Source organism: Achroia grisella, unplaced genomic scaffold (genome assembly GCF_030625045.1).
Source record: "Achroia grisella isolate CSIRO2021 unplaced genomic scaffold, CSIRO_AGI_Agris_v1 utg980, whole genome shotgun sequence".
In the NCBI taxonomy this organism is placed as follows: domain Eukaryota; kingdom Metazoa; phylum Arthropoda; class Insecta; order Lepidoptera; family Pyralidae; genus Achroia; species Achroia grisella.
In genome coordinates, this window is record NW_026713079.1 from 246,001 (window position 1) to 273,053 (window position 27,053).

The 27,053-nt window shown below is 32.9% G+C and overlaps 2 protein-coding genes across 2 annotated transcripts in view; one reads left to right on the forward strand and one right to left on the reverse strand.

Moving 5' to 3' along the window:
* Positions 1-4,303: 4,303 nt before the first annotated feature.
* Positions 4,304-7,033, reverse strand: LOC131854369 (mRNA-decapping enzyme 1A). The gene has a single exon (XM_059205482.1). It carries the CDS (start codon positions 6,954-6,956, stop codon positions 5,673-5,675), a length of 1,284 nt encoding a protein of 427 aa, XP_059061465.1. The 5' UTR covers positions 6,957-7,033; the 3' UTR covers positions 4,304-5,672.
* Positions 7,034-8,615: 1,582 nt separating this feature from the next.
* Positions 8,616-27,053, forward strand: part of LOC131854379 (trifunctional purine biosynthetic protein adenosine-3) — a 42,019-nt gene continuing 23,581 nt past the window's right edge. Inside the window, exons 1-4 of the mRNA XM_059205495.1 lie at positions 8,616-9,105; positions 13,534-13,781; positions 19,052-19,232; positions 23,103-23,316. Of these exons, the coding sequence (XP_059061478.1) occupies positions 8,935-9,105; positions 13,534-13,781; positions 19,052-19,232; positions 23,103-23,316 (814 nt within the window). The 5' untranslated portion in view covers positions 8,616-8,934. The remainder of the gene's footprint in view (positions 9,106-13,533; positions 13,782-19,051; positions 19,233-23,102; positions 23,317-27,053) is intronic.

Here is a 27,053-nt window from a genome sequence, read left to right on the forward strand (position 1 = left end):
TAAGATAGCAAATCATTGTATGTATGTATTCATTCGACAACTAGGTACTCTTGAAATTTAAAAAAAGAACACTAATTATATATGTGTGTATTTATACCAGATATGTGTAAAGAATTTTCCAAAGATGCTCAAAATTATGTACTAAGTATTTGCAATTATTTGTTCAAACGTTATATTTGATCATTGAATATTTTTCAAAAACATACTTTATTTCGATACTTACAAAATTGCTTTTTAGTTCGCTGAACGAAACTGAATATTTCATATTTTATTTATCGATACATCAACGCACAAATGTATGTACACACCTATACACGTTTTTTATCCTGCCCTTATACATCGTTCAGTAGCAAAGTGCAGTAAATTAAAAAAGAAATTTTGGTAAATTAACTTTCTTCTTTCGTTGTGAATTAAATATGGACTTTAATGGTATAGATTTAAAATCGATTTTACTTTAGTTATGCAGTTTATTAATAAGTATATTATATGTAAATTATGAAAGAAATTAAAATATATCAACACAACCTCAGTGAGTAACTGGCCGTTAGAAAATAGCAGCACCTAATTTAAATCTATATCAGTATTTACATTATTATGTAATGTGTATTAAAAATATGTATGTATGAATCTGTGGAATTAATTTTTTTAAACAGTGCAATTGGTTGCATAGAAGAATTCTTAAGGGTTCGTCGACACAAGGGCAGGGCCAACTCTAAAAATTTATTTGATCTATGGTAGCTTTTTAACAACGCTATCAATGCATTGTATGAAACTGGAAAAACATTTTTGTAGCAGGGCAATTACGGTGCAATCGGTTGCATAGATGAATTCTTAAGAGTTCCTCGACACAAGGGCAGTGCCAACTCTAAAAAATTGTTTTATCTATGGTAACTTTTTAATAACGCTACCAGTGCATTATGTAATTAGAATTATGAACTTTTTTAAACAAAGGTGAGGTGTGTACTGAGATACTACAATGTTTGCACAAATTTTTCAAAAATCGCCTAATTTCAGGCCTAATGGAAGTTGTGATGCGGTGTACCTGTATATTATTTTTCTGTTGATTGTTGCGAAGCTATATAAAAAAGATAAACATGTTATATAGTAAATTTTAGTTCACTACTTATATGCATATAAGTAACTATAAATTTAAAAAAAATTATGGTTTAAAAGTTTTAATTACTTTTAAAACTTTTAAACCATAATTTTTTTTATTGCATTATCTATATCAAATGTTACGAGACTTCAAGTATTATTGAGGGAAACAAACTTATTAATGTCGTAATTAAAGTAGGAAATTATAAATTTTCCTTAAAAATGTCCCTAAATAATTCATACAGCGCCATCTAGTCCCATGCTAAGCATAGCTTGTGTTATGGGGACAAGGCAACTGATATAAACACTAGCTACTACAATAGTTTTTTTTTGTACAAGGAATCGATCCCGCGACCATCGGAAGTAAAGCGGTGTGATAAACCGCTAGACCATCGAGGCCGTCTTTGATATAATTATACACTATTACAATATTAGGTTCTAAATATTAAATAAATTGTGAAAATTGACACATAATGTAAAAGTTGCGACACTTCAGTAGGGAATTTTCTTAAGAATAACAAATTTATTAGTATCACAATAAATGCGGGTAAATTCTGGAATTTTCTAAAATTTATCTTTAAGATAACTTTAGAAAATTTAAATATTGAACGTTCCTAAATTCATTGTGAAAATCGACGCCGAATGTCGTAACGTTGCAAACGTATTTTATTAGTTAATATTCTTAAAATAAATATATTTTACCATCATATTTAAAGAGGGAAATTCTGATATTCTCTAGAATGTATCTTTTGTGATGATTTTGGAGAATTGCAATACAGAATCGAACCCAAATTCGAAATTGTTATCAAAATGTCTTGTTCGCAAGGAGTGTTATTAATTTCTTTGTCTTCTATTGTGATATTGACGTCGCGTTTGTGATTATTATTGTACTAAATAAATTTGGATATCGTCCAAGACTAAATTTTGCCTGCGACATTGCTCACATGACCATGAAATTAAACTAGAAAGATGTGTACTGAACCGTTAGAACACCGCGGCCGTTTATAAAAAAAAGTATAATGGTTTTTTTTATCAGCTTTCCCTTTGTCATTGGGGAATTTGGTTGGTTTTATGAATGATAGTATTCAGCTGGGTTAGGATTTCATATACTTTTGATACGTTATAGTATTCAAATAAATACACAAGCTTTTAATAGTAATTTAAACATATATTGGAATCTAAATATATTCTGGACTGATCTCTGTATATTCTGGACGGGTCTCTATATATTCTGGACGGATCTCTGTCTACAGATAATACAGAGCTGTCGTTTCGAAATTGTGTGTTCAGTATCACCACATACTCATTATAACCAAATCTGTATAATAACAATTTAAGCCGCTGAAAAATTCGTGCAAACAATCACATCTTCCAGTGAGAGACATTAGTTAAGATTTAGTGGTTTGCCCATTTTTGATCTCGATATGTTTAGTTTTAATTTCAGTTGTGTGAAACATTGGGCACCGGCCACTGTCCTGTTCGGATGGTGACTCGACGACGCTTAAACTGATTTAGATATTCTAATTTTGTATATATATACTTTTTACTTACAATTATTTGTATTGAGTGAGGAATTTTTAAAAATCGGCAAATCACTTTGTTGCATCCGCAGGGTATGGCAGTAATCGATTTGATTCTACTATTACTATTGTTTATTGGCCAGTTTCTATTACTACATTAATTCCAGGATATTCTTTTAACTAGGAAGTAAATATAAATAAAAAATATGACTTAAAGTCGGGTAAAGAAACTGTATATTTGTCATTATTTAAATGTCTCGGATCTTAGAGCTTGATTATGTAACGCTATTGCAATTGTTTCTTATTTCAAATTAATCATTGTAAATTTTGCGATTATGTATGAACTATTTGACAGTTGCAGTTACAAGCCAAGATCATCTCTGTAGATATTTCAGCTGTCAAATAGACGGCTTTGAAACTGTTCTGGTTATCGTATTTAGCAGTGGAATTACTAGGTACGGAGCCATAACACCTTAGTTATCCAGAATGGTATACGAACTTATGTCGCAGCAATAAAGTTTATATTTAATTGAATCGATTTTTGCCATACCTTGTAAGAAAATGGATGGACTATTTTTTTTTATCAATTGTTGAAGAGATGAATGACAATAGGATTACGTAACTCCATCATGTACAAAGTATACAGATTCAGTTGCAAACGATTTTGTGTACTAATAAACGCTGTTTACGGTTGATTTTTATTTTAATTACATACCCTAATAATTAATTTGATGGTTCATATCTTCATACCAATCAAGAAATCGAAGTGCGCAGTTTGAGCCGAGGGACGTATACACATTCACACATTTCATGAGCCTTTTTATAAAATCGGAAAACGTTGTTTTACCATATTAATTAATATTACAATAAAAAATAAAGGTTAATGGTAGAAGAGCGAAAAGCGAAAAACATATTCGCCGACCCCAAATAAATGGGATAAGAAAGAAGCAGATGATGATGATGATGGGTGAAGAGAGAAAATTTGGATTTGTGTGTATTTATAAATCATAATAAAATTAAAATAAATAACTTACTCAAAAAAGTATTCTGGGTTCCCTTATCATTGCGGGATGTGAAAAATAGACACCTACGCGATATGCACACAAAATTTCATAAAAATCGGTAAAGCCATTTCGGAGTTTGGAAACAAACACCGCGACACGAGAATTTTATATACTACATATAGTTTAATGAGGTAGACTGTAAAATGACTGCTGCTTGCAACCTGTCTCCTATTTCAGCCAAGCAGCTTGTTTTGTAAGATGTGTTTCAATTTGTAGGGTGAGATAGGGCAGTGAGTACAAGAGGCATAACATCTTAGTTCTCTGGAAAGGCAACACAATTGTGGTATCATGGGTGTTATATGATAACGTGATGTAACAGCACTACGCTGTTCATGCATATAGACGACGGTTACCACTTACCGTCAGCTAATTTGCCATTTACCCTTTCAGTTGTTAGCTGTCAAAATGATATCAACGCCCCATCTGTGAGACCAATTACAGGACTTCTCACAGATGGGAGTTTAGGCCCATTTGTGGAGCATTCAATATATTTTTAAACAGAGGTTTCAAAAATCATTGGATGTTCCACTTATAGGTCCATGGTATCCAGATCCAATAATTGGTTTCTTTGCAGATGTGAGGTTGCATAAAAAAATGATATAGTTAAAAATAAAAGATCAGAAATAACTTGAACCCTTTAATTTGAGACTATTTTTTATGCAAGTATTTAACAAGTGTTTTCCAAAAATTTCTCAAAATTACATTGATGACAATTTACAATTGTTAAACAAACATTGTAGTTCCATTTAATTGAGGAAGCATTCTGGATTACTTTCATAAATATAAATCAAACTTATTTCATGCAGTTATAGTATTTTAATGTTTGTAGGCCTAATGATTTTTATATATTAAGTAAATCAGCTCTCCCTATTTTCTAGAATTTATATTCATATTTCAAATATTGAATATATTCTGATTTTTTCTTCATCCTTTTTCAATAATAAAATGACCATAGATATTAGAGGTCAATAGTTTTATTCGAATTTATATTTAATTTATATAAATGTTGTTTTCAAGATCTATGTATTTAAAAATACTTTTCTGGGATAAGCTGTATAAATCCCTACGAACATAGATATCATACACATTCTAAGAAAGTGAATTAAATATTAACTATGCATTTATAGAAAATTTATTCTTAGGAGAAATATAACTTAAAAAATGTTTTCTCCCTTAAAAGTTAGTTTAATATTACAAGTGAAAAAGAATAAACATTATAATTCGATTTCGTCTACTACCTAATGAATATTAAAGCCATTCTCAATCCATCAGATTAACACAAATACACAGACTGTAACTTTAATTTTACAAGTTGAGTAAATTCAAAACGAGAAACTTACTTTCAAAGTCTACTGACAAATTTTACATATTAAAAACAGTGACATGTACAATAAAACTAAAAAAAACTGGTGCATAAACTACTAAGGTGTAATGAATAGGAAATTATAATTCTTGTAAAAAAATATAGCAAAGATTTGCAGTCCTTAACAATGTTACAAACTATTTTAAAAGTTGTCCACATTAGCTTAAAGTCCATTGCATAATAAATAGAATGATATTTATACACCCATGAAACACTGAATCTCTGTGAGATTGAGTAACATATTTTAAATTATTTGCACTTTTATATATTAAATTACATCGCAATGAACTCTAATTGTGTAACAATTATTAAAAAACAGGTCCACAAAAGCTGAATCAAATATCAAATGGGACCCTAGCAGAGCCAATAGCTATATCACAAAGAGTTACTCAAGGAATCATAGTGGGTAGTCATTTTACAGTTCACTAACAAATAATCACTAAAATTCTTTTTGTATACAGATTTTAATGACATAGTCAAAGATTTAAAACTTATTTAAAAATACTCTGTCCAAACAATGGGTTTCTACAAAACTATAAGGTCTACACAACATTTTAGTGGATTTCTACTTTAATATAACTGTACATACATAGTGACGTAACATTAAGAGTCACTCGTCCAAAAGAAAATTTATGACACCGAGTATGCCTTCTCTGAGAACGATTTAACATAGGCTTCATGTAATTTGTTTACGAAGTCAGCATCATGTTTTAGGAGGTAATTAAATGCTTGCAGCAGCTGATTTCTAGTTAGAGGTTCTGGCGAGGAGTGGACATCACTACTGGCGCTAGCAGTAAACATTGTAGGCGGCATCAGAGCTGGTTTTGGCTGGCTGCCCGTCGGGTTGATCAATGAATACACCCCTACATCCTCTAATTTGCTACCATTAAAAGAGCTTACCGAGTGGTTAACTTCCTGTGACTGATTCAAATATGTTGCCAATGGAGAAGTAGGCTTCGGTGACGATATATGCATCATATTCAAGTCCATTTCCAATGGATTCAGTCCATTTGCCTCGATAGATTCCAACTGTGGCTTTTGCATTGGAGGTAACCTTTGTTTGTGTTTCTCAATGGGAGTAGATTTCAATGGAAAACTGCTATTTTGTCGCATGGAAGAGTCTAGTGACACATTGCCATTGGAGCTTAGAGCCTCCTGTGGTGTTACAGAGCGCTGTTGTTTCTCTATATGTTCGACTGAATGTGCAGGATTGCTCATTAGTCTCTGGAGCAACATAGGACCTTCCCGCGAATCCGTTGGCCGTGGACCAAAGATGCCAGGAGATGGCAGCGCAGATACAGCCGGCATTTGCGCCGCGGCCCCGCTCCCAGCCTTTGCAAAGAAGTCCATTACACTCTGTGACGTCATATCGGGTGCTCGCGAAGGCGTCGATTCACATTTGCCTGCCACGATGCCCTTATTCGAATTGAAGTCGTCTTGAGCCTTGCTCAACATGCTAAAAATATCAACGGGCGCGTTTGACTGCGTAGAAGGCGTATAAACAGGGTTCTGGGCCATATTCTCGGCAGGCGGCTGTTTAATTGACTCTTTGACGAGAGAATTTAATTTCGTAGCAACTCGAACACACTCGTCTTTATCATAAAACCATATGCCGTAAATACGACACTTGGCATTCCTATACAAAAGGAACGGTTCTTTAAGCTGCAATTCTATTCCTTTAGACACTGGTTCAATAAGGTTATTCGTGTTCAATCTGTTCATAATCACTAAACTGTGGTACGGTTCCCCATTTCGACTGTACACAAACAAAGCACCCTCGATATTCGTTTTCTCCCATTCGTTTTCCTCGAATGTATAAAGAGCAACGTGGGTAGCACTGTCAATTATTTCTCTGGCGTATGGATCTGCCCTCTTTAGAGCAGCAAAATTCATACGTAGACCGGTGTCAGCCATTTTAAAATAACAAAAAACTAGATAAATTAATTACAACGTACGAGCATCACAATAAAATGACAAGAACAAACTTCGCCATATTTGTGTGCGTTTCGTACCACTCTAAATAACATTATATGCCGGCATGTGAAGAACCTCAAATATTATTAATTGTATATTACATAAAGTAATAACAAGACATTCTAAATCTAAGAATCATTGTTTTCTTAAATAAATGTATATTTTATGACGGTAGATGTATTGTTTAATTTTAGGTTAATACTAACTCGTAGCTATATTTATTAAATACCCTCATTTATTTTGATAAAATACATGAACTTACTTAAACTATTGTTATAGCTAAATACAACATTTATGTGAAAAATTTAAAATGTAATATACGAGTAAGAAAATAATTAGTACTATTCATTCTCCAACTCTGATATGTATTGCCTGCAGAAACTTATTAGGGTAACGAAATATTGCGTGAAATGAATCGCCAACTGACTTTAAATAATGATGTATAAGTTCGATTCTATTTGATTTTGATATTGAAAAATCGATAACTAATAATATTTTTTAATTTTCATAACTTTGTTTTGTATTTTGAATAATAACGATGTAAAACGATTTTAAATTATTATTTACATTTATAGTATATATAGATAATACAAACTTTATAAAGAGAACTCTACAAATTTTAAAGATATTTTGTAATAAATAGATTTGTTTTCATAGTAATACCATGAAAGTAATGTTTTATAAAAGTTTTATAATCTTTTGCCAGTGACAAGTACGATCAGCAATATCGAATAACATAAAATGATGTCATTTTATCATAAAGCTCTGAAAAGTTTGGCCTTTGTCATTTGCACTTTAACGTTTCTGATAAAAATAGAGCTACCTAACATTTATTTTATCACAAAAATAGGGATGTGATTCATATATTTCTTAAACAACATTAATAACAAATAGTTGAGTAGATAATCGTCTCGTTTATTTATTAAAATTAATAGAAGAGTTCAATAGACGTTTCTTCCAATGATAAATATATTTCTCTTTGCAATACAGTTATAATCTAGTACTCTACATAAACTCAACTTTTAGAAACCGTTTTCAATACATTCTTTAATAATAATCAGTAATATCTTTAATTTTGGTCCTTTTCCTTTAATTTTGTTCTATATAACTACAGCATTAATTATTATTATACCTTAATTTTTTTTAGCGAATTTTTGATGAATTGGTTAGATAAGAGTGGATAACATAATTATAAGCATAGACTCAGAATATCAGCATCATGATTAACTATGCTAAAGATATCTTCTTAATTTATTCTCAATTCATTAAACATAAGGTTTTCACTACAAGGATGGAAATATAAAAATACTAAACTAAAAAATAATTTGTTTAGGATTTCAACTTTTATACTGTATAGGTAGGATATACGAAGGGATATCATATATTATAAAATTATAGTAAAGACCTGTTGTAATTTTGAAATGCAAATTAATAAACTTTAGTCTTCAACATCAGAATTATTATCATCATCATCTATAGACTGTATATATTTATATACAAGTTTATTGTATCGATTGATATCGATTACATCGATTTAATTCGAATCTACTCGGTCATTAGGTCAGAACAAGTCACAGTATTCATCCACCATCCCTATACAGTTATTGGTATTGGTTGGTGCTTGTTTAGTATTGGTTATTGTTGTTGACATTGACGTAATCACGGAATGTCATTAATAAAATCAGTAAATAAATGTCATTTTATAGTTCAGTCGTTCTGTTGATGGTTGTGTTGTAAAATAATAACAAAACAATTTAAATCGTATTTCTTTTTATAAATTAAATCACTTGAACAAATAAATTAAATGTTACATTGATTTAAATGAACTTTATAAGTCTAATATAGTTGTATATAATCTGTTTATTGAAGACGTTGACACGTGACAAAAGTTTTCGTACGTAAAGTGTTTTTAATTAAAATGACTGAAGGCAACATACTTGTGATCGGCAGCGGAGGCCGGGAACACGCGCTTTGTTGGAAACTTGCAGATTCTCCGTACGTGAAACGCATATACTGCACCCCTGGAAGTGTCGGCATTTCTACCACAAACAAAGTCGAGAGTGTGGAATTAAACATCACAGATTATCCAGTTAGTATTCAACATTTATAATTATGTATACTCATTCTCTATTAAAAGCTTCCTATGTAAGACGTAAGGTAACCAGCGCATTCAAATCGAGGCAAAAGATTTACAAACTTTTCGAGTAAAAAAGCAATATTTTTTTTTAAATCTGAACGTAACTTCTTTTACGTTCAGATTAATTTATTTTATCATTTTTAGGGTGGTCTAATTGGAAAGTCCTACAGAAACTGAGACGTAGTAACTCTAATCTAAGCCCGCCAGTTTAAGTTTTTGTGTTTGAAAATTATTAGACTTGATATTTAAAACTAAACTTTTACCAGTGATCACACTTAAAGTTACCATAAGGCTAATAGAGAGAGAAATATTAAAAAAAAATATTACTCTTTATTGCACCTTCAAAAAAATCCTTTTTCATATAAACTTAAAAGTACTTTATAATGGCACTTTAATAATAGTGCTTTGAATACTCCAACTTATTAAATTTGTAATTTGTTTTATGGTTTTACAACAAACTGCCCGAGTCTGTTCTAAATCTGCCTGAGAAAATTTCAGATGCTATATAAAACTTTCTTTCTAAAAATAAATAGTATAGAATGAAAGTTTGTAAATGATAGTAATATTTTTGTAGAGAAATAATTATGTGTAATATTTTTGTTATTATTGCGTACCTCTTACTTGTTATTGTGAATTTTTTGTTTAATATAACATTTATTGAAAAGAGCAACATGCAAGTCTCTTGCTTATTTTTCTTGTGATGAATCTGTATTTCTGGTCAGTGGTAGACTCATTTGGACCAAAAATATTACTATTCAAGTGCTTGCTTTCAATTCATTTGAATTAAGATTTTTTCTATTTATTTCCATTATTTTATTAATCTACTAATAATCTATACATCTATACATTTTTTTGTAATAATGAAATAATTTTTTACTACATGCATATGATTATAAATATGTACCGTACATACACCAAAATAACATTTTTTACAATTTTTGTCTGTCTATCTATTTGTTCTGGCTAATCTCTAAAATGGATGGACTGATTTCAACGGGACTTTTAATGGCAGGTAGTTGATGTAATAAGGAGTAACTTAGGCTGCATTTATTTCATAAAAAATATTTTATTTTAGAAAAATAAAGTTAAATTCCATGCGGAAAAAGTTGCGGGAACAGCTGGTGTAAATATAAAGATGAAGCTACAGATTGCAGACAATTTCTGATGCCTGTTAATTTAATAAAATGAAGGCCACACTCTTTCCTAGACTCGGGCCATCACATTATCTGCAAATGCTTTAATGGTTTCCAGGGGCACTGATGAGGTCAAACCAACATTGCAATAGGGTTATTAGTTCACATTACAAATAATGCCCTTCCACTTTACTCAGACTTAAAGCACTATGTTTAATAGTCTGTAACATTAATGAATATCAAATGCAAGATAAAATATGAAATGTCTGTGGTAATTCTAGAGATTAGTATCTTTATACAAATAAATTCTTATACTTGTACTAGTGGCCATCCTGGTGATTAGGGAAATTATTTCTCAAATTAGTGCAGTTAGAGTTTAGTTTTTCATAACAAAGTTTTCACTCTCTCTCTATAATATTAAAACAATAATAATAATAGTATTTATTACTGTAGTTTTTAGGTTTACAACATTTTTTTGTAAATCATTACATAAGTAGTATAGAACGAAGTCGCTGTCTGTCCGTCCTTATGCTTAAATCTTTAAAACTATGCAATAAAAAAAGATTTTAAAGCTTTTTTTAATAGATAGAGTGATTCAAGAGCAAGGTTTATATGTATAGTATAACAATTACACCCGGGCGAAGCCGGGGCGAGTAGCTAGTATATTATAAAATTGTTACTTGTGACTTTGTCTTTTAACCTTTTTTTTAATAAATTATTTTTCTGAAATATAAAGTTACTATGTATAATATTAGCTATCTGCAAGTGAAAATCCCGTCATAATCAGTCCCGTCATTTTAAAGATTAGCAAGTACAAGACAGAAGACAATATTTTTTTACGTACTGTATATACTGTCATATTCATGTAGTGAATAACTGTTAATTTTAAATTACAAACAGACACTTTAATATATATAACCTATTCAAGATTTCATGCTAATTATATATTTTTTTATAATTTTACTAGCTACTCGCCCCGGCTTCGCCCGGGTGTACATGTATTATATATATAAACCTTCCTCTAGAATCACTCTATCTATTAAAAAAACTGCTTCAAAATCCGTTGCGTAGTTTTAAAGATTTAACCATACATAGATATGGACAGACAGCGACAGCGACTTTGTTTTATACTATGTAATGATTATGATTATAGATATAATACTGTAAGGATGTGATTATACTAAAGAAATTATTGCATTATATATGAAATAGTTTTTTAATAGATACAACTATATATAATATTACTAATCTGGAGTCTAAGATAACCTCATTATCAATAAGTTCAACAATGCTTGTGCTTGGGCCAATAACACATTTGTCCATTAAATTGGTTGATATAATATATTTATGTAATAATGGATTGTGTTTACAATAACTATACGTTTTATATAAATTTTGTTGCGTAAATAGTAAACTAGCAATGTAGAGAATTGTAACACAATAGTCCATTGAGGTCAAGTTAATGAGATACCTAAAATTGACGGTTTCGCTGGTCTAGCGGTTTAGCATACCGACGTACTTCCGATGGTCGCGGGTTCGATTCCTCATAAATAATTATGACAGTATGTCACTAGAATAAAAAAAAAACAAAACGATGGTTTTAATTTTGCCTATATGTTGAATCCATTGTTATTCCCTTCTTCTTAGAAACTTTCTTAAGAGACACGTAATTTGATTACCATATAGTTGACGGTTTTGTTTTTATTTCAAAATAATATAGCATTGCATAAGGACCCTTCAAATCACACCAACAACACAGATCCTAACGCCTATAAGTTCAGTTAGTAAACCCAACTGAGTTTAATAAACAATGGATTCCTTATACGTGTAATTAGTAAAAATCACGGGATATTACCACGTTGTTATTGAGTTCCCGATATTTCGGCAGTGTTTCAACCGTCATGATCACGGGTTAACTGAGCTAAACTAGTTTACGCGTGTATCATGGTTTCCAGGAGCACTATTCCCAGCATTTCGACCCGATTGTTTGGTCTAACTCCAAGCGATTCTCCTGTGAACCATCGTGACAAATTTCTTATGAATTCGCTACAATGGACTAATTGGACAGCCTCGGTGGTCCGATGTTTTGGTTACTGGTATAATCCAAACATTGGTATTCATGAGCATGATTGTTTGTATTGGTCTAGGTGTAGACTATGCACATAATATATTTAAAAAAAAATCTCTTAGTTGTTTGGTCTCCATAACATAAACTCCGCTTAGTTTAGGACTAGCTTGTGTTGTGTGAATTGTCCAGCATTATTATTAGTATTATTAATTGATCTACTTTCATTCTCATCCTATTATCTCTTATTGGTGCCTCGCAACATATAGTTGCAATTGGGTGCAACATATAGTGCACTAGTCGCAAGTCAAAATTACATTTAAAGGAAATTTTTTTCAATTATGCGCGTTTAAATTTTTTATTATTATCTCTATATCCCGTTCAGTTTGGCTAGCTACTTCAATTGACAAGAAACTCAAGTGGTACTTTTTTGCGAAGCATTTGTAAGCGTATGTCTGGCATTATCATCATTATCGATGAAATCTAAATTATATATTGGATTATTGTCATTAACTCTCTCTCTTTCTCTTTCAGCGTATATTAGTCCACTGCTGGACTTATTCCCCTTGTACAATTTTCCGTCTTTTTCCATTTCCATCCTTGTATCATTGACTAAAGTGTGTAAATTTCTAGATTGTAAAATATTTGTAAGAAAGCTGTTGTTATCACAATGAAATAAAAACTGGTTACTGGCCTTCCCCAAGGCACGCAACTAGGTACGATATTCACTTATTTTCCAGTTGTTATGTCTGGCGTGTGATAGCCGTGTTCTGTCAAAAGATTGCGAAATTTAATAGATTGGTTTTAACTATGTCTCGTCTACTTGTTTATTATAATCTGACGTGTTTTTCAATGATTGTGCGTTTCCCTTATCAGGACACAGGTCACAGGTCTTCGTACTTGCGTGTGGTAGAAATAAAGTTCCGATTTTATAGTATTCTCTATCACTGTATGCAAGTTACTTCCCAATGCATACCTACACTGAGTTGCCATTTAAAAAAAAGAATGCTGTATTTGTACAACCATAGATTATAAAATTAAAAAGGAGAGTACATGATAGTTGATGTTAGTTATCTAGGTAATGAAATGACAGAAAGTTGCGAAATACAAAATGAGGAGCCTGATTTGAGGCCCATAAATCACGCCGTTAATTACAATTTTTAATTTTTCTTTTTTTTTCAGGCTGTCGCACAATGGGCAAAAGAACACCAAATCGACCTTGTAGTAATAGGACCCGAGGATCCCCTCGACGCTGGTATCGTAGATGCCCTTACTTCCTACGGTCTCCAATGCTTTGGACCAACAAAGGCCGGGGCCCAGATTGAAGCCAATAAAGACTGGTCCAAGAAATTCATGGACAAATACCAGATTCCTACAGCGAGATACAAATCATTTACTGATGCTGCGTTGGCCAAGGAATTCATTAATACGTAAGTTGTTAATCATTTTAATTATTGATTTGCTATAGCAACTGTTTTGTGTATGTCATTGCACTCCAAGTTTCTGTTTGGGGTCAGAAAAATATTGTTCAATTAAACCCCACGAAGACACAAATTTACCGCTAAAAGACTAAATTTTTCGTATCTCCTCATTTTCAAGACACTCTCTTGGATATGAAGCCCAATTTCAAAAAACTTAGCGTTAATAGATCCAGTTTCAATTTTGCGGTCATTTGGAAGACAAGGCTAAAATAGCTCTAAAAGTTAGGTGTGCTCAGCAGAGTGAGACGGTATTTCACAGCGGCCTATTGCTTGCAATTATACAAGGAACAGATCCGGCCGCATATGGAATACTATTCTCATTTCTGTGCTATAAAAAAAATGTATTAGGCGGCCTCGGTGCATTGTCGCGATGGTACCATTTTTTTTTATTGGGTTGTAACATGTACACTGCACACTTGCGTCCTACAACAGTAGTATTATTCATTTGTATTTAATAACTAGAACTCAAGATTCTCTCATTGTTTGTTTCATAATAATCAACACTATTATTATTAACCTATCCATTATTACCTTTATACATATATTCTTCCATTCTATTCATGCGCCACCTACCACTTTTGTTGTATTTTCTCTACCTAAAGGTTGTTTGGAAGAGATTGCTTCTTGCGATAAGACAGCCTTTTGTACATCCATATCTATTTTCTGTATAATTCTTATGTATAATTTATTATACATAAGAATTATACATATACTATTGGTGCAATAAAGAGTTTATAAATAAATAAATAAAACTCATAATAATTAAACTAAATTTTCACCTAGGGAATGTAACAGAATGTACTCCATACAGGCCATTATAATGACCTAGAAAGGACAGCAGTGACATAATTTCATATTTAGACTTATGTAAGTAACTTGTAATTTCTTGTTTAGGAAATTTATTTTTACAGATATTTTATATTTTAACATATATGTAGATATATTTGAATGAGACATAATTTGATAAAGATGTCATAAATTAAAAAAAAAATCATTTAGATATGTTCTTTAACAATATATGGTCTTTCGTCACGAAATTGATATAGCTTTGAACGGGAATCACTATGAGGACGTCATCCAGTCAGCTCATTCTTTCAAGCTGTATGCCGAAAAGTAGTTCCACGAGAATATCTGCTGATAGAACCCTAAATACGCAGTGGAATTTTTTGCCTCATATTCGTGTCAAATTCTTTTATCCTGAATGACATATATTGACCTTAACGATCGATTATAATATAGTAAACTTAATAAACAGCTAAATGAGCGTTATCTCCATTGTGTAGTCTCATTTTTCAACTTATAGTATCAAATAAAAATATCTTTAGGTATTCATATAGGTGTATCGGTGTATTACAGACTCTTGTGATAAGCCACATCTACCGTCAGTTCGGAGTACTTTCGAGCTGAGAACTGACGAGAAACTTAGCTCTTATTCTTTTCACAATTAAAAAGAATACTCATAATAGGTAGTTAACTTGTATTATACAATTACAAAAATACAGAATCAAGTTTTAAATTCAGTTATTGTACATGATTACAGAAATGTATTTTTCAATTCAATTAAGTAGAATGTAGTGACCACTACCATATGCTATTTCATTTTTGTCAAAAGAAAATAATTTAAACAGTAGACTAGTTCTCACAACGACTATGTATATAATTAGAAGTATCTGCCATTTAATAATAATTGTACAGTATTTAAATATTAATTTAAATAAGAAGCTTGTGAATGAAGGACTGTATGTATTTAGGCTAGTTTAAAATGAGACACGTTCGTAGGTGAGGTAAAATATGTGTATTCAGCTCGCTAGCAAAAAAGAAAAGAAAAGAAAGAATATGGCATTAGAAAACAATCGGTATATAAAAACAGAGCGTCAAAATATACAATTCAAAAATATATAAAAAACCTATAAATCCATCAAAATGGCAACCTTCGGCAACAAAGCTAATTCCGTTCCCGCCATTTTACAATCCAGACCCCGCTTCTATAATATGCACAGAGTATGTTACAAACATCATAGATTATAATACCTAGATACTAAATAGATATAAAGACTATATATACTACAATAATATCTTGGACAATTTATACAGCGTCATCTAGACCCAAGCTAAGCTGAGTTTGTGTTATGGGCAATAGACTACTGATATAAATACATATTTTTGTAAATACCTACATGATATACCATTTAATTTAATTTGTAGTTATATATCTAATACTATATTTGTACAGATGCGTAGTCTGGTTTTCATGTTGATCATTTTTATGATATACAACATGCGATTGTACTGTATTCACCCTTCAAACTGAAACATAGTCATTCGACCACAGCTGCGTATCGGACCAAAAAAAAAAACATTAGTAATCCTTTTGTATTAACTTTTTATTTTTATAAATAATATTTTTTTTACATATAAGTATAGTAAATGTACAAAGACTGAACATTTTTATCTTATACGACGTCGTCTTTTTGTAGTATTTTTTTTAAAAGGCACTAATTTGTTCTTCTCACAGAATAAGGAAAAACCTGCACTTTACTATACGTCTTTAAAATTACCGTATCGTAGGTGTACTGCCTAGGGCTGCTCTAGGGCCTTATGATTTGGCCATAATAAAATGCAATTAAACTTATCTATCGATGACTGTCTGATTCCTTTTGAATAACTAAATGGCTGAAACGCAAAACTATAATAGATCTTATCACGAGGACGGACGTATACCTACTTTTATAATAAAAAAATAAATAGCGGTCGCCAGTTAGAATTAAGACGATAAATTATTACATTATAAAGCGTGCCAGTACCAACCAACAGTATCTCAGGACAATTCACACAGCGCCATCTAGACCCAAGTTCAGCTAGCTAACGCTTGTTTTATGGGCACTATATAATAATGCATAGATTTTTTTTTTCGTAAATACATACATAGAAAACACCCAGACCGATACAAACAATCATACTCATGAATACAAATATTTGTGCCGTGCAAGGATCTATTCCTTGCAAGGCACAAATATTCCCGGGACCCCGCGACCATCGGAAGTAAGGTAGTGTAATAGATAGATAGTGTGCTTTTTAATTATTTGTGGTTGATAATGGAATTGTGCACCCGCCTGCACTAACGGTTTACGTTGGTGGGGTACCAGTGGAGGATAAGCAGTGAGGCCAGGACAGTTAACTTATAATAGGAAAACAGTGTGCAGATCAATCAGGAGGGTTATTAGTCCACGTTACAAATAAACCGTCACATTCGTGAACGGGTGCTGCTTGTGGGGACTGGTCTGTTCAGGTTGCGAAGACTGATTAGATTTTTTGTTTTTTGCTATAGCATATGCTGGTGGTTACTCTATTCTAACAAATTTGAATTTAAATTACTGTATATTATTGTAAACATGTACAACATTTATTTATAAAGAACACGAGCTGAGTTTTTGTCAGTTATCAGTTCTTCTCGTCTCGAAATCATTGTGAACTGACGGTAGATTTGACATATCATAAGAGTCTGTAATAGACCTAAGTACATGAATAAAGATATTTTGAAATTTGAAACACCTTCACCCATGTAGTAGTGTGCAAAATATTACTTCCCCGCAAAGAAGTCGCGACCCTTGTAACGATATCTCAGGGTCAGTTTCGAGTGCATACAAAGATGTAGGCCAATGTCTACAGATTGGTATTTTTAACTTTGTTTTTATAAAGTCCTTGTCAATACTGTCCTTTGAACTTAGAGATGGCGAGATGATTGTAGAGTTGTTTGTTCGCGGGGTATATTTATCTAAGTATGGTTCACTCCCTACGGATAATGTACGTAACAGAAAAAAACTTATTTATCTATTCTTGTGAATGTGATAAACACTTATTGTTTATACAATAGGGCTAGATTAAATGTAAACTATGTTATTTCCGCATAAATACGTACATTTCGTCATTATTATATCTGACTAGCTGAGCCCGCGGTTTCACCCGCATTAAATTTCAATATAAAGTATAGCCTATGTGTTATTCTGATGTATAAGCTATATTACTGTATAGTTTCATCAAAATCCATTCAGTAGTTTTTGTGTGAAAGAATAACAAACATCCATAATACTTACAAACTTTGGCGTTTATAATATTATTAAGATGATGATAAGATGTTCATTCTATATCTGACGACCTCGGTAGTTTAGCGGTCTAGCACACCGCTTTACGTCCGATGGTCGCGGGTTCGATTCCACGCACGGCACAAACATTTGTATTTACGAGTATGATTGTTTGTATCGGTCTGGGTGTTTTCTATGTATAATATATATGTATATACGAAAAAAAATATCTATGTATTTGTATCAGTTATCTAGTACCCATAACACAAGCTTTAGCTAGCTTAACTTGGGTCTAGATGGCGCTGTGTGAATTGTCCTGAGATTATTATTATTATTATTATATACGTGAACTACTAGATTATTTTACAGTCTCATCTATTTCTACCGCCAAATAATAATAATACCTCACGATCAATACCGTTTTTACCATAAGGGCACACGGGGCCCGTGCCCAGGGCCCCCATTCTCAGGGCCCCCTGAAGGACTGACAATTGTTATCACACATTAATTCTCAAAATTTTTTTGTCGGGCACACTACACTTTTTTCACAAATCAGTAATGTTAATAATAATAATAATAATAATAAAACTCTTTATTGTGCATAAAAGAAACAAATAATTACAAATAGGCTTTTTTTTCTTAAAAAAAAGAAGGATTCTTGTGTGCAAACAAAAGGCGGCCTTATTGCTTAAAGCAATCTGCTTACAGACAACATGTTATCAAAGGTATTTAAAGCTTGTGTTACGTGTACTAAGCAACTAATAGAGATATAATAGCTGAAATATTTTTTTTCTAAATACATGCATAATATATTTACAAAAATATATTATACATAGAAAACAACCAGATCCAAAATAAACAAACATACACATTTGTACCGTGCGAGGAATCAAATCCGCGATCTTCAAAAATAAAATGGAGTGTTAAACAGTTAGCCCACCGAAGAGATATTTTTTTTAAAGGCATATAATTTAGGTATACATAATACCCTAATCAATATAAACAATCCTACTCATGAAAATAAATGTTTAAAAATACGAACCCGCGAACATCGGAAGTAAAGCGGAGTCTCAAATCACTAGATCATCGAGGCTGTCAATATTACGTGAAAATGAATATGTATTATTATATTTCTAGTGCTCCATATCCAGCATTGGTGGTAAAAGCATCAGGACTGGCAGCTGGTAAAGGCGTGGTGGTCGCTTCAAGCAAGGAGGAGGCATGTCAGGCAGTTGACGAGATTTTATCTGAAGCCAAGTTCGGTGATGCTGGACAGACTGTCGTTATTGAAGAGCTGCTGGAAGGCGATGAGGTTTCTGTGAGTATCTAGAATTCTAGAGTATATTTTAATAATATTTTTTTTTTGACAATTCACACAGCGCCATCTTGACCCAAGTTAAGCTAGCTAAAGCTTGTGTTATGGGTACTAGACAACTGATATAAATTATTGATAATGAAATAGACATTTTTATCCTAAACTTAAATACACTCAAATAATCCCTGTCTAAAGAACTCACAATCCCAAGCTCTCAAATCCTTACTCCATACTAATATTATAAATGCGAAAGTAACTGTTTGTCTGTATCGCTTTCACGCCAAAACTACTAAACCGATTTAAATGAAATTCAATACATAAATAGTTTAGACCCTGAGAAAGTGCATAGGCTACTTTTTAATGAGATTTAAGAATTGTAAGGGGGTAGGCTGTTTATTAAATACAAATAAAGAAAAAGGGTTGAAAGGGATCTCCCCTTATAGGAAAGGTTTTTAAAACGGGAAGCTAAAAGCTTATTTTTTAGGCTGTGGATTAAATAAAACATATATAACTTTCTAAGTTTGTAAAATGTTACCCTTAAGGGGATAAAATGAAATAGGGGATGAAAGTTTGCTTGTAAATTCGTCATTTTTGAAGCTATATTTTTTGTTTATATTATTAAATATTTTTTATTTATTTGGTCAAGGTCACTATTCCACGCACGGAGTCGCGGGCACAGCTTGTAGCTAATATTTAATACCATCAGATGGGCAATCATTATTTTTCTCATTCCAGTTAAATATATGAACTTTTGAAGTAAACGAGCCCTGCTATATTTGTCACCGTTCATGAGAATTTCGTCACATTATCAAATCTATGTCGTGATTTTACTTCCTCGACATAAAGACCCCAAAGGTCGCGAGTTCGACTCTTAACGACACCAAAAATAACTTGTGTGTCAAACAACATGTCTATCTCTCCGGTGATGCAAATTAATTTAATCCGAGAGACTGTTATGTTCATCTATACATATAAATAAAATAGGAGTGTCTCTTCGTAATATTGAAATAACCATTTTTTACTACATGTATATGAATATAAATATACACCAATATAACATTTTTTACATTTTTTCTCTATCTGTCTGTTTGTTTGTTCTGGTTAAGCTCTGTAATTGCTGGACCGATTTTGATGGGACTTATTAGCAGGTAGCTGTTATAATAAGGAGTAACTTTAGCTACTTTTATTTTAAAAAATCTTTTATTTTAGAAATATAAAGTTAAATTCCACACGGACGAAGTCGCGAGTATAGCTAGTTTAAAATATTATCAGAGAAATACGATCATGACATGCATTCTCTCGCGTAGTCGATTTAATTTACAATTTAATTGTTTTTATGTTTGTTGTTATAATTATTTAATTTAAAATTATTTAGTTATTTATATAATTAACTCTGCCTGTGGGTAAATTTCAATATATAAGTTTCAATAAAAAAATGTAACCTGTGTGGTCCATATGTTATGTTACTATAATATATAAGTTTGCGTGCAAGAGTAATAAAAAAACTTTTGCGTTTATAATACATATTTTTAAGATTAAGATTATTTTATTAAAACATTCGTGTGTCACGGTGTTAGTTGCTATACTTCTCCAAAACGGCTTAACCGATTTTGATGCGATGGTATATGTATACTCGGTTGGTCTGACAATGAGTGTAGGTAGTTATCTATTTGTATACCCCTAAGTGATAAGGGTGGCAAAAATATATATTTTAATAATTAAAAAAAGAAATACGTACAAGCCAAATATTTACGATCTCACAGACAAGAGATGTTAGTACTATTGTTTAAACTCAGTTAACAATGTCCTTACTAATATTATAAATGTGAAAGTAGGGACAATTGTTACGCTTTCACGCAAAAACTACTGAACGGATTTTGATGAAATTTCAACATCTAGACACGCGGAAGCGTGTGTCACGTGTGTATATTTACACGAACCATTTGGAGCCACTTTTGACCCCCTCATAACTCAAAAACTCTTTCACACAAACCTGTCAAATTTGGTTCATATATTGAGACTTGCGAGATAAATATGTGTTCCAAATTTCATAAACATATCTCAAACGGTTATTTAGATATTAATGTCCAAAAATCGTCATTTTTATCATGATCAACTATAGATCAAAATTATTACCCACTTCCAGATGACCTAGGAAGTTCAAATTTGGCATGCAGATAGGTAATTAGGTGAATATAAAGGAAAAAATCTGAAACTGGTAAATTGTTATCATTTTACTACAATTTTTCACTTTAATTGATTATATTTCAACTTATACTGGACGAATACTAAAATTCTATGAAAACGTCGATAGCCACCAATTGACATTGATCCCTGGCGAAATATCTCATCTTGTACTGGACGGAAAGTAATATTGTATGAAAACGTCGATCATTACCAATTTACGTTGACCCCTTCACATCAGTGTCGATAACTAGCAAACTTCAAATATTGCATTGAGCGGTAAACACTAGTTGCTATAATTTAGATTCTGTCTAAAATATACTCGTAAAAAAAACCTATTAACTGAGATTTGGTATTAATTATTGTTTCAATATTTAGCGCACATCGATAGTGTAAAATCATTATTTTTATAAATAATTATTAAATAATAGGCATTTTGGTATAGGGCGCCGCGGCGGCGCCGTGTGGGAGCGGTGCGATAAAACTCAATGTTTTGTTTCTCGATATCTAACCTATAAGGTTGCGATTTATGCTACGAAATTCATAGCTTTCTTAAATTATACTTATATATTTGTGGTTATATTATTATTACATTATTTTAGTAAATACGTATAGTATAGACAATAGTTTAAACTAAAAATTAATAACAATTTTAGTATAGTTATAAGTAGGAATGTATAGTTAACTCGAGAATGAGAACTCATTGGTAACAAATTGTTTCCTTGAGAATTCAATAGATAACAGTCAATTTGTTACATAATCGTCTTTACTTTCGATTTATAACGTGTCAATACGAAGTTTCAGATATTAAATAATGTATATGTTGAAAGAGAACAATTCCGTATTTGCTTAACATATGCTATTACTATCCACAAATCACAAGGCCTTAGTTTTGGCAGTCCTCTTCTCAACATAGGCTCCTCTATATTTAATAAAGGGCAGGTTTACTTTGGACTCTCCAGACTTAAAACCTTAGATGGAGTACGTCTTAACAATTTAGATCCAAGTCACGAGAGCTCTATTGTAGAGTACAACCATCTGTGGACGTTATACCGCCCCGATTTGCCCAAAAATTCCTGATTCTGAATTGGCATTGCACTTGAACATTTAAAAGTTACAAGAAAATATAGAAAATAACACAAAAAAAAGACAATTATACCCCGTAAATATACGAAAATACAGTAATTTATCAAAAATAATTTGGTATTAATTTAGTTATAAATAAGTACCTCGTATAATTTATGTACAAAAAGTAATGATATCCCATCAAAAACATAAATGTGAAATGATAACCGAGTCTAATATTATGATATATGCCTTGATACTTCTACGACAAAAGAGATATCTAAATGGGTGCCAAGTTCAATGGTCTGTCCTGAAATGTATTTATAACAATATAAAATATCATTTCTTCTTATAACTTAGGATAATATACTGTAGCCTAAGGTCTAACTTGGCACCCATTTAGATCTCATCTCTTTTGTCGTAGAAGTCAACAATCAAGGCATATATCATAATATTAAACTCGGCTATCATTTCACATTTATGTTTTTGATGGGATATAGGAATTACACATATATGCTATAAATCATATGTGAAACCGCGAGCACAGCTAGTTTATCATATATGTCATTTTAGTTCTATATTTTTTTATTATATGTATAGATGTTTAATATCTTTTTATTATAGGTTCTAGCGTTCACGGACGGTGAAACGGTGTCACTGCTGCCCCCAGCGCAGGATCACAAGCGGGTCGGGGACGGGGACACCGGCCCCAACACGGGGGGCATGGGGGCGTACAGCCCGTGCCCCCTCATCACCCCCGACCAGCTGGCGGATGTCAAGGACCAAGTTCTGCAGCGGGCCGTCGACGGGTTGAAGGCCGAGGGGATTAAATATGTCGGTGAGTTGTAACTATTCAATTAACCAACTTAAAAATAAGGACACTCTATTCATTAGTCAATACCAATGATTCCCAAAGTGGTCTATATCGACCCCCAAGGGTCCATGACAAACTGCAAGGGATCTACGACAGCGGTCGTCTTGTTGTTTTTACTTTATGTTTTTAACACTAAACTTTACTACAATTTACAAAAAAATCAATAGGTACCAGGTAAGAATAGGGGGTCTACCCAAAACCGAAAAATAGGGCAAGGGGTCTACGACACAAAAAAGTTTGGGATCCTCTGATCTATACTAAGTGCGCTGTAGCATGGTGCGGGTGACAGTTGACTTTATTTGTAAACTAGAACATTCTGGCTGGGTTGAATTTAAGTTACTACAGTTATTAATGATACTAAGTCATAATTTGTAAAGCAACTAAAATACTAAGTAACCCGCACCATGTTACAGAGCACATGGTATAGTTAGAGGAAGTAAAAAATGTAGTATGGAAATTACCTATTTGTTTAATGACAATGATAACTTCAAACATGTTGTTTTTTGTATTGCTCTGGGTGTTTTCTATCCTTAATATGTATGTATTTACAAAACAATGTATCTACATATGTATTTCTTTCAGTCGTCTAGTACACAAGCTCTGCTTAGCTTGAGACTAGATGACGCTGTGGATATTATTGTTATTGGTATAAAACTATTAACCTAGTTTGTATTTGTTATGACAATGGACCGGTGCCCCGTCTGCGCTCATGTTGAGGATGATAAGTTGAGCATGCAATTAGGTAAATTAGTATTCGTGGCAAATTCTTCAATCATAGGTGTTAACCAGAATCAGAATTTCATTGCTAGCAACCGGGACTGGTTGCTAGCTATAAAATGTTGAAAAAAAATATTATCTCTCCCCCCTACAAGTACTATTAGTATGCGAATAAAGTAGCGGATAACGACTATTCAATATTTCACTCTATTATCAAAGTTGCAAGGTTACAATTACTGTGTGATATCAACAAAGACATTTATTTTCCTTTCCAAGGAAACGGGGACCTTTATACCCAATAAAACTTGATAGTGTACACAGACGGCCCCGACGAGTAATTGTAATTAATTGTTGCTTTCATCTTATGCTGACTTTACACGGATGACGTTTGTAAAGGAAGATAATGGAATGGTGCACTCGCCTGCGCTAACAGTATATGCTGGCGGGACACCTGTGGATGATGATGATGAGTGTGATTCAGGTTCTTAGCCCATAATGGTTTCCAGGGGGAACCTCGTGACTCTATCTGACATAGTATGTACATTGCTAGCAAGAGAGTTATTAATCCACATTTTTTTAGGGATTATAATGGAATGGTGCACCCGCCTGCACTAACGGTATACGCTGGCGGGGCACCAGTGGAGCTACGCTGACTGATCTGACCTCATATGATAAATATGAGGTCAGATCAGTCAGCGTAGTAATCAAGCAGCGTAGTCAAATTCACTATGAATTTATCAAGATGGTTTCCAGATAGAACCGCATAGAGGTCAACCTGGTTTTCCAACAATGGGGTTATTAGTCCACATTACTAACAATCCCCTTCCCTCTCTCACTTGTCGGTTAGTCCACACGTTGATAAACTCAAAACAAACCTCGGTAGTCTAGTAGTTTAGCACACGGCTTTACTATCAATTATCGCGGATTCTTCTCATAGTAGAAAATGGTAAATGTAATCCTTGAGAAGGCGGTAAACTCGCCACCTGACTCGTTAGAATCAATTTTATCGGCAGTTGACACCCAGACCAATACGAACAATCATAGTCACGAATACAAATGTTTGTACCGTGGGACAATTGAACCCGCGACCATCGAAAGTAAGATAGCATGCTGTACCTTACTTTTAAAAACTATTGTTTTATATTTTTAAGTAGTTAATCTAGTAATGTTATAAACGCGAAAGTTTGTGAATATGGATGGATGATACTCTTTCACGCAAAAGCTACTGAACGGATTTTAATGAATCTTTACAGTGATATAGCTTATACATCAGAATAACATAGGCTATAAATTTCACGCAGGTGAAACCGCGGGTACAGCTAGTAATTAATCATTTTAGCCCAAAATTATTACCTTTGTTGTAAGTTGGAATAATTATTAAATTTTAAATGTTATCCCTCGTTAATAAGGCAAAGAAAAGATATTTAAAAATTTGCTGTAGATTGTACGTCAGTTCAAAGTTATATCGCTCATTCGATCAAGACTTCATACAAAATGTACGTTTATTTCATTTTTGTGAGGTTGTTTTGTGAAATCATATATATATATATATTACCTATATAGACTTTGGATAAATTTGTCGCGCGCCGTCGTGCTTCTGACTGGGTACCAATGTTATCCTATATACTTTGGATAAAGTGTTCCTAATGTTCTTTCAAAGCGGCTTGCTTTGAAAGCAGTTTTTTGGTTAGTGAGATGTTTAAGTCCCCTTAAGGTATAGTCAAATCTCACTCCATCTTACGTTGGAGAGTGGGAGGGGGGGAGGGGGGGGACAGAAAATTCTAAAAAACACTTTATGGAGGTATAAACACCTTATAGGGTTAAGATTAGGCAGTGAACTTATAGGACAGGAGGTATGATATCTTAATCAACTGGAATTGCAACGCATAAGTGGGTGTTTTCAATGGATGCTAATGGAAGGGTACACCCGTCTGCGCTATCGATATACCCTAGCGGGCACTAGTGGAGGATGATAGGATGAGCATGAAGTCAGGTCAATTAGCCGTCGTGAGAAATTCGCCAGGCATCTGTCATGATGGTTTCCAGGGGGAACCGCGTTGAAGTCAACCAGACATAGTAATTTGATAGAATTGGGATCATTAGTCTTCATTCCTACCAATCCTGTTCCCCCAAAACGTATAAATGGTATAATAATAATAGTATCCGGACAATTAACACAGCGCCATCTAGTCCCAAGTTAAGGTAGCTAAAGCTCGTGTTATGGGTACTAGATTACTGATACAAATACATTGATTTTTTTCGTAAAGACATACATAACACCCAGCAGACCTATACTAATAATTATACTCATGAATACAAATGTTTGTGCCGCGCGAGGACTCAAACCCGCGATCGTCAGAAGTAAGGCAGTGTGCTGAACTGCTTGACCACCGAGGCTATCATCGAAGTGGTATCCAGTTCGTCATGTGTTAACGTGATGTCTGGACTGCTGTTCATGTATATAGGCGACGGTGACTATTTACCATCAGGCCCGTCAGTTTGTTTGCTATTACGATTACATAAAATTATTCGCTATAATTTATCTTTGAATATACACAACTTACAAAGTTATGAGTACGCATGCGTACTCGGAGTGACCCACTAGTTCATAATGTAGAAGCTACCAACAAAAAACATCGCTACAATCTTACTTTCGGAATCTAATTACGTCATACCGCCTACAGAGATACGTGGAGACGCCCTTTAACCTACAATTGTTTGTTTGCCTTATTTACACCACCACATTTGAGCAGATAAACAGAGATAAAGCAACGCAAACACGTATTTTCAGTTAAATTAGTCGCCACTCCGATAATGGACCCTGTTGTCATGGTATTTAGTGTGTTATTCAATTGTCTACATAGGGTGATGAGAGTTCAGCAAATGATTTCAGTTGTTGCTTCTGTATATTGACGATTATACTGAGATAACATTAATGATTTAATACTAATTTATATACGCAATCAATCATTTGAAGTACTAAT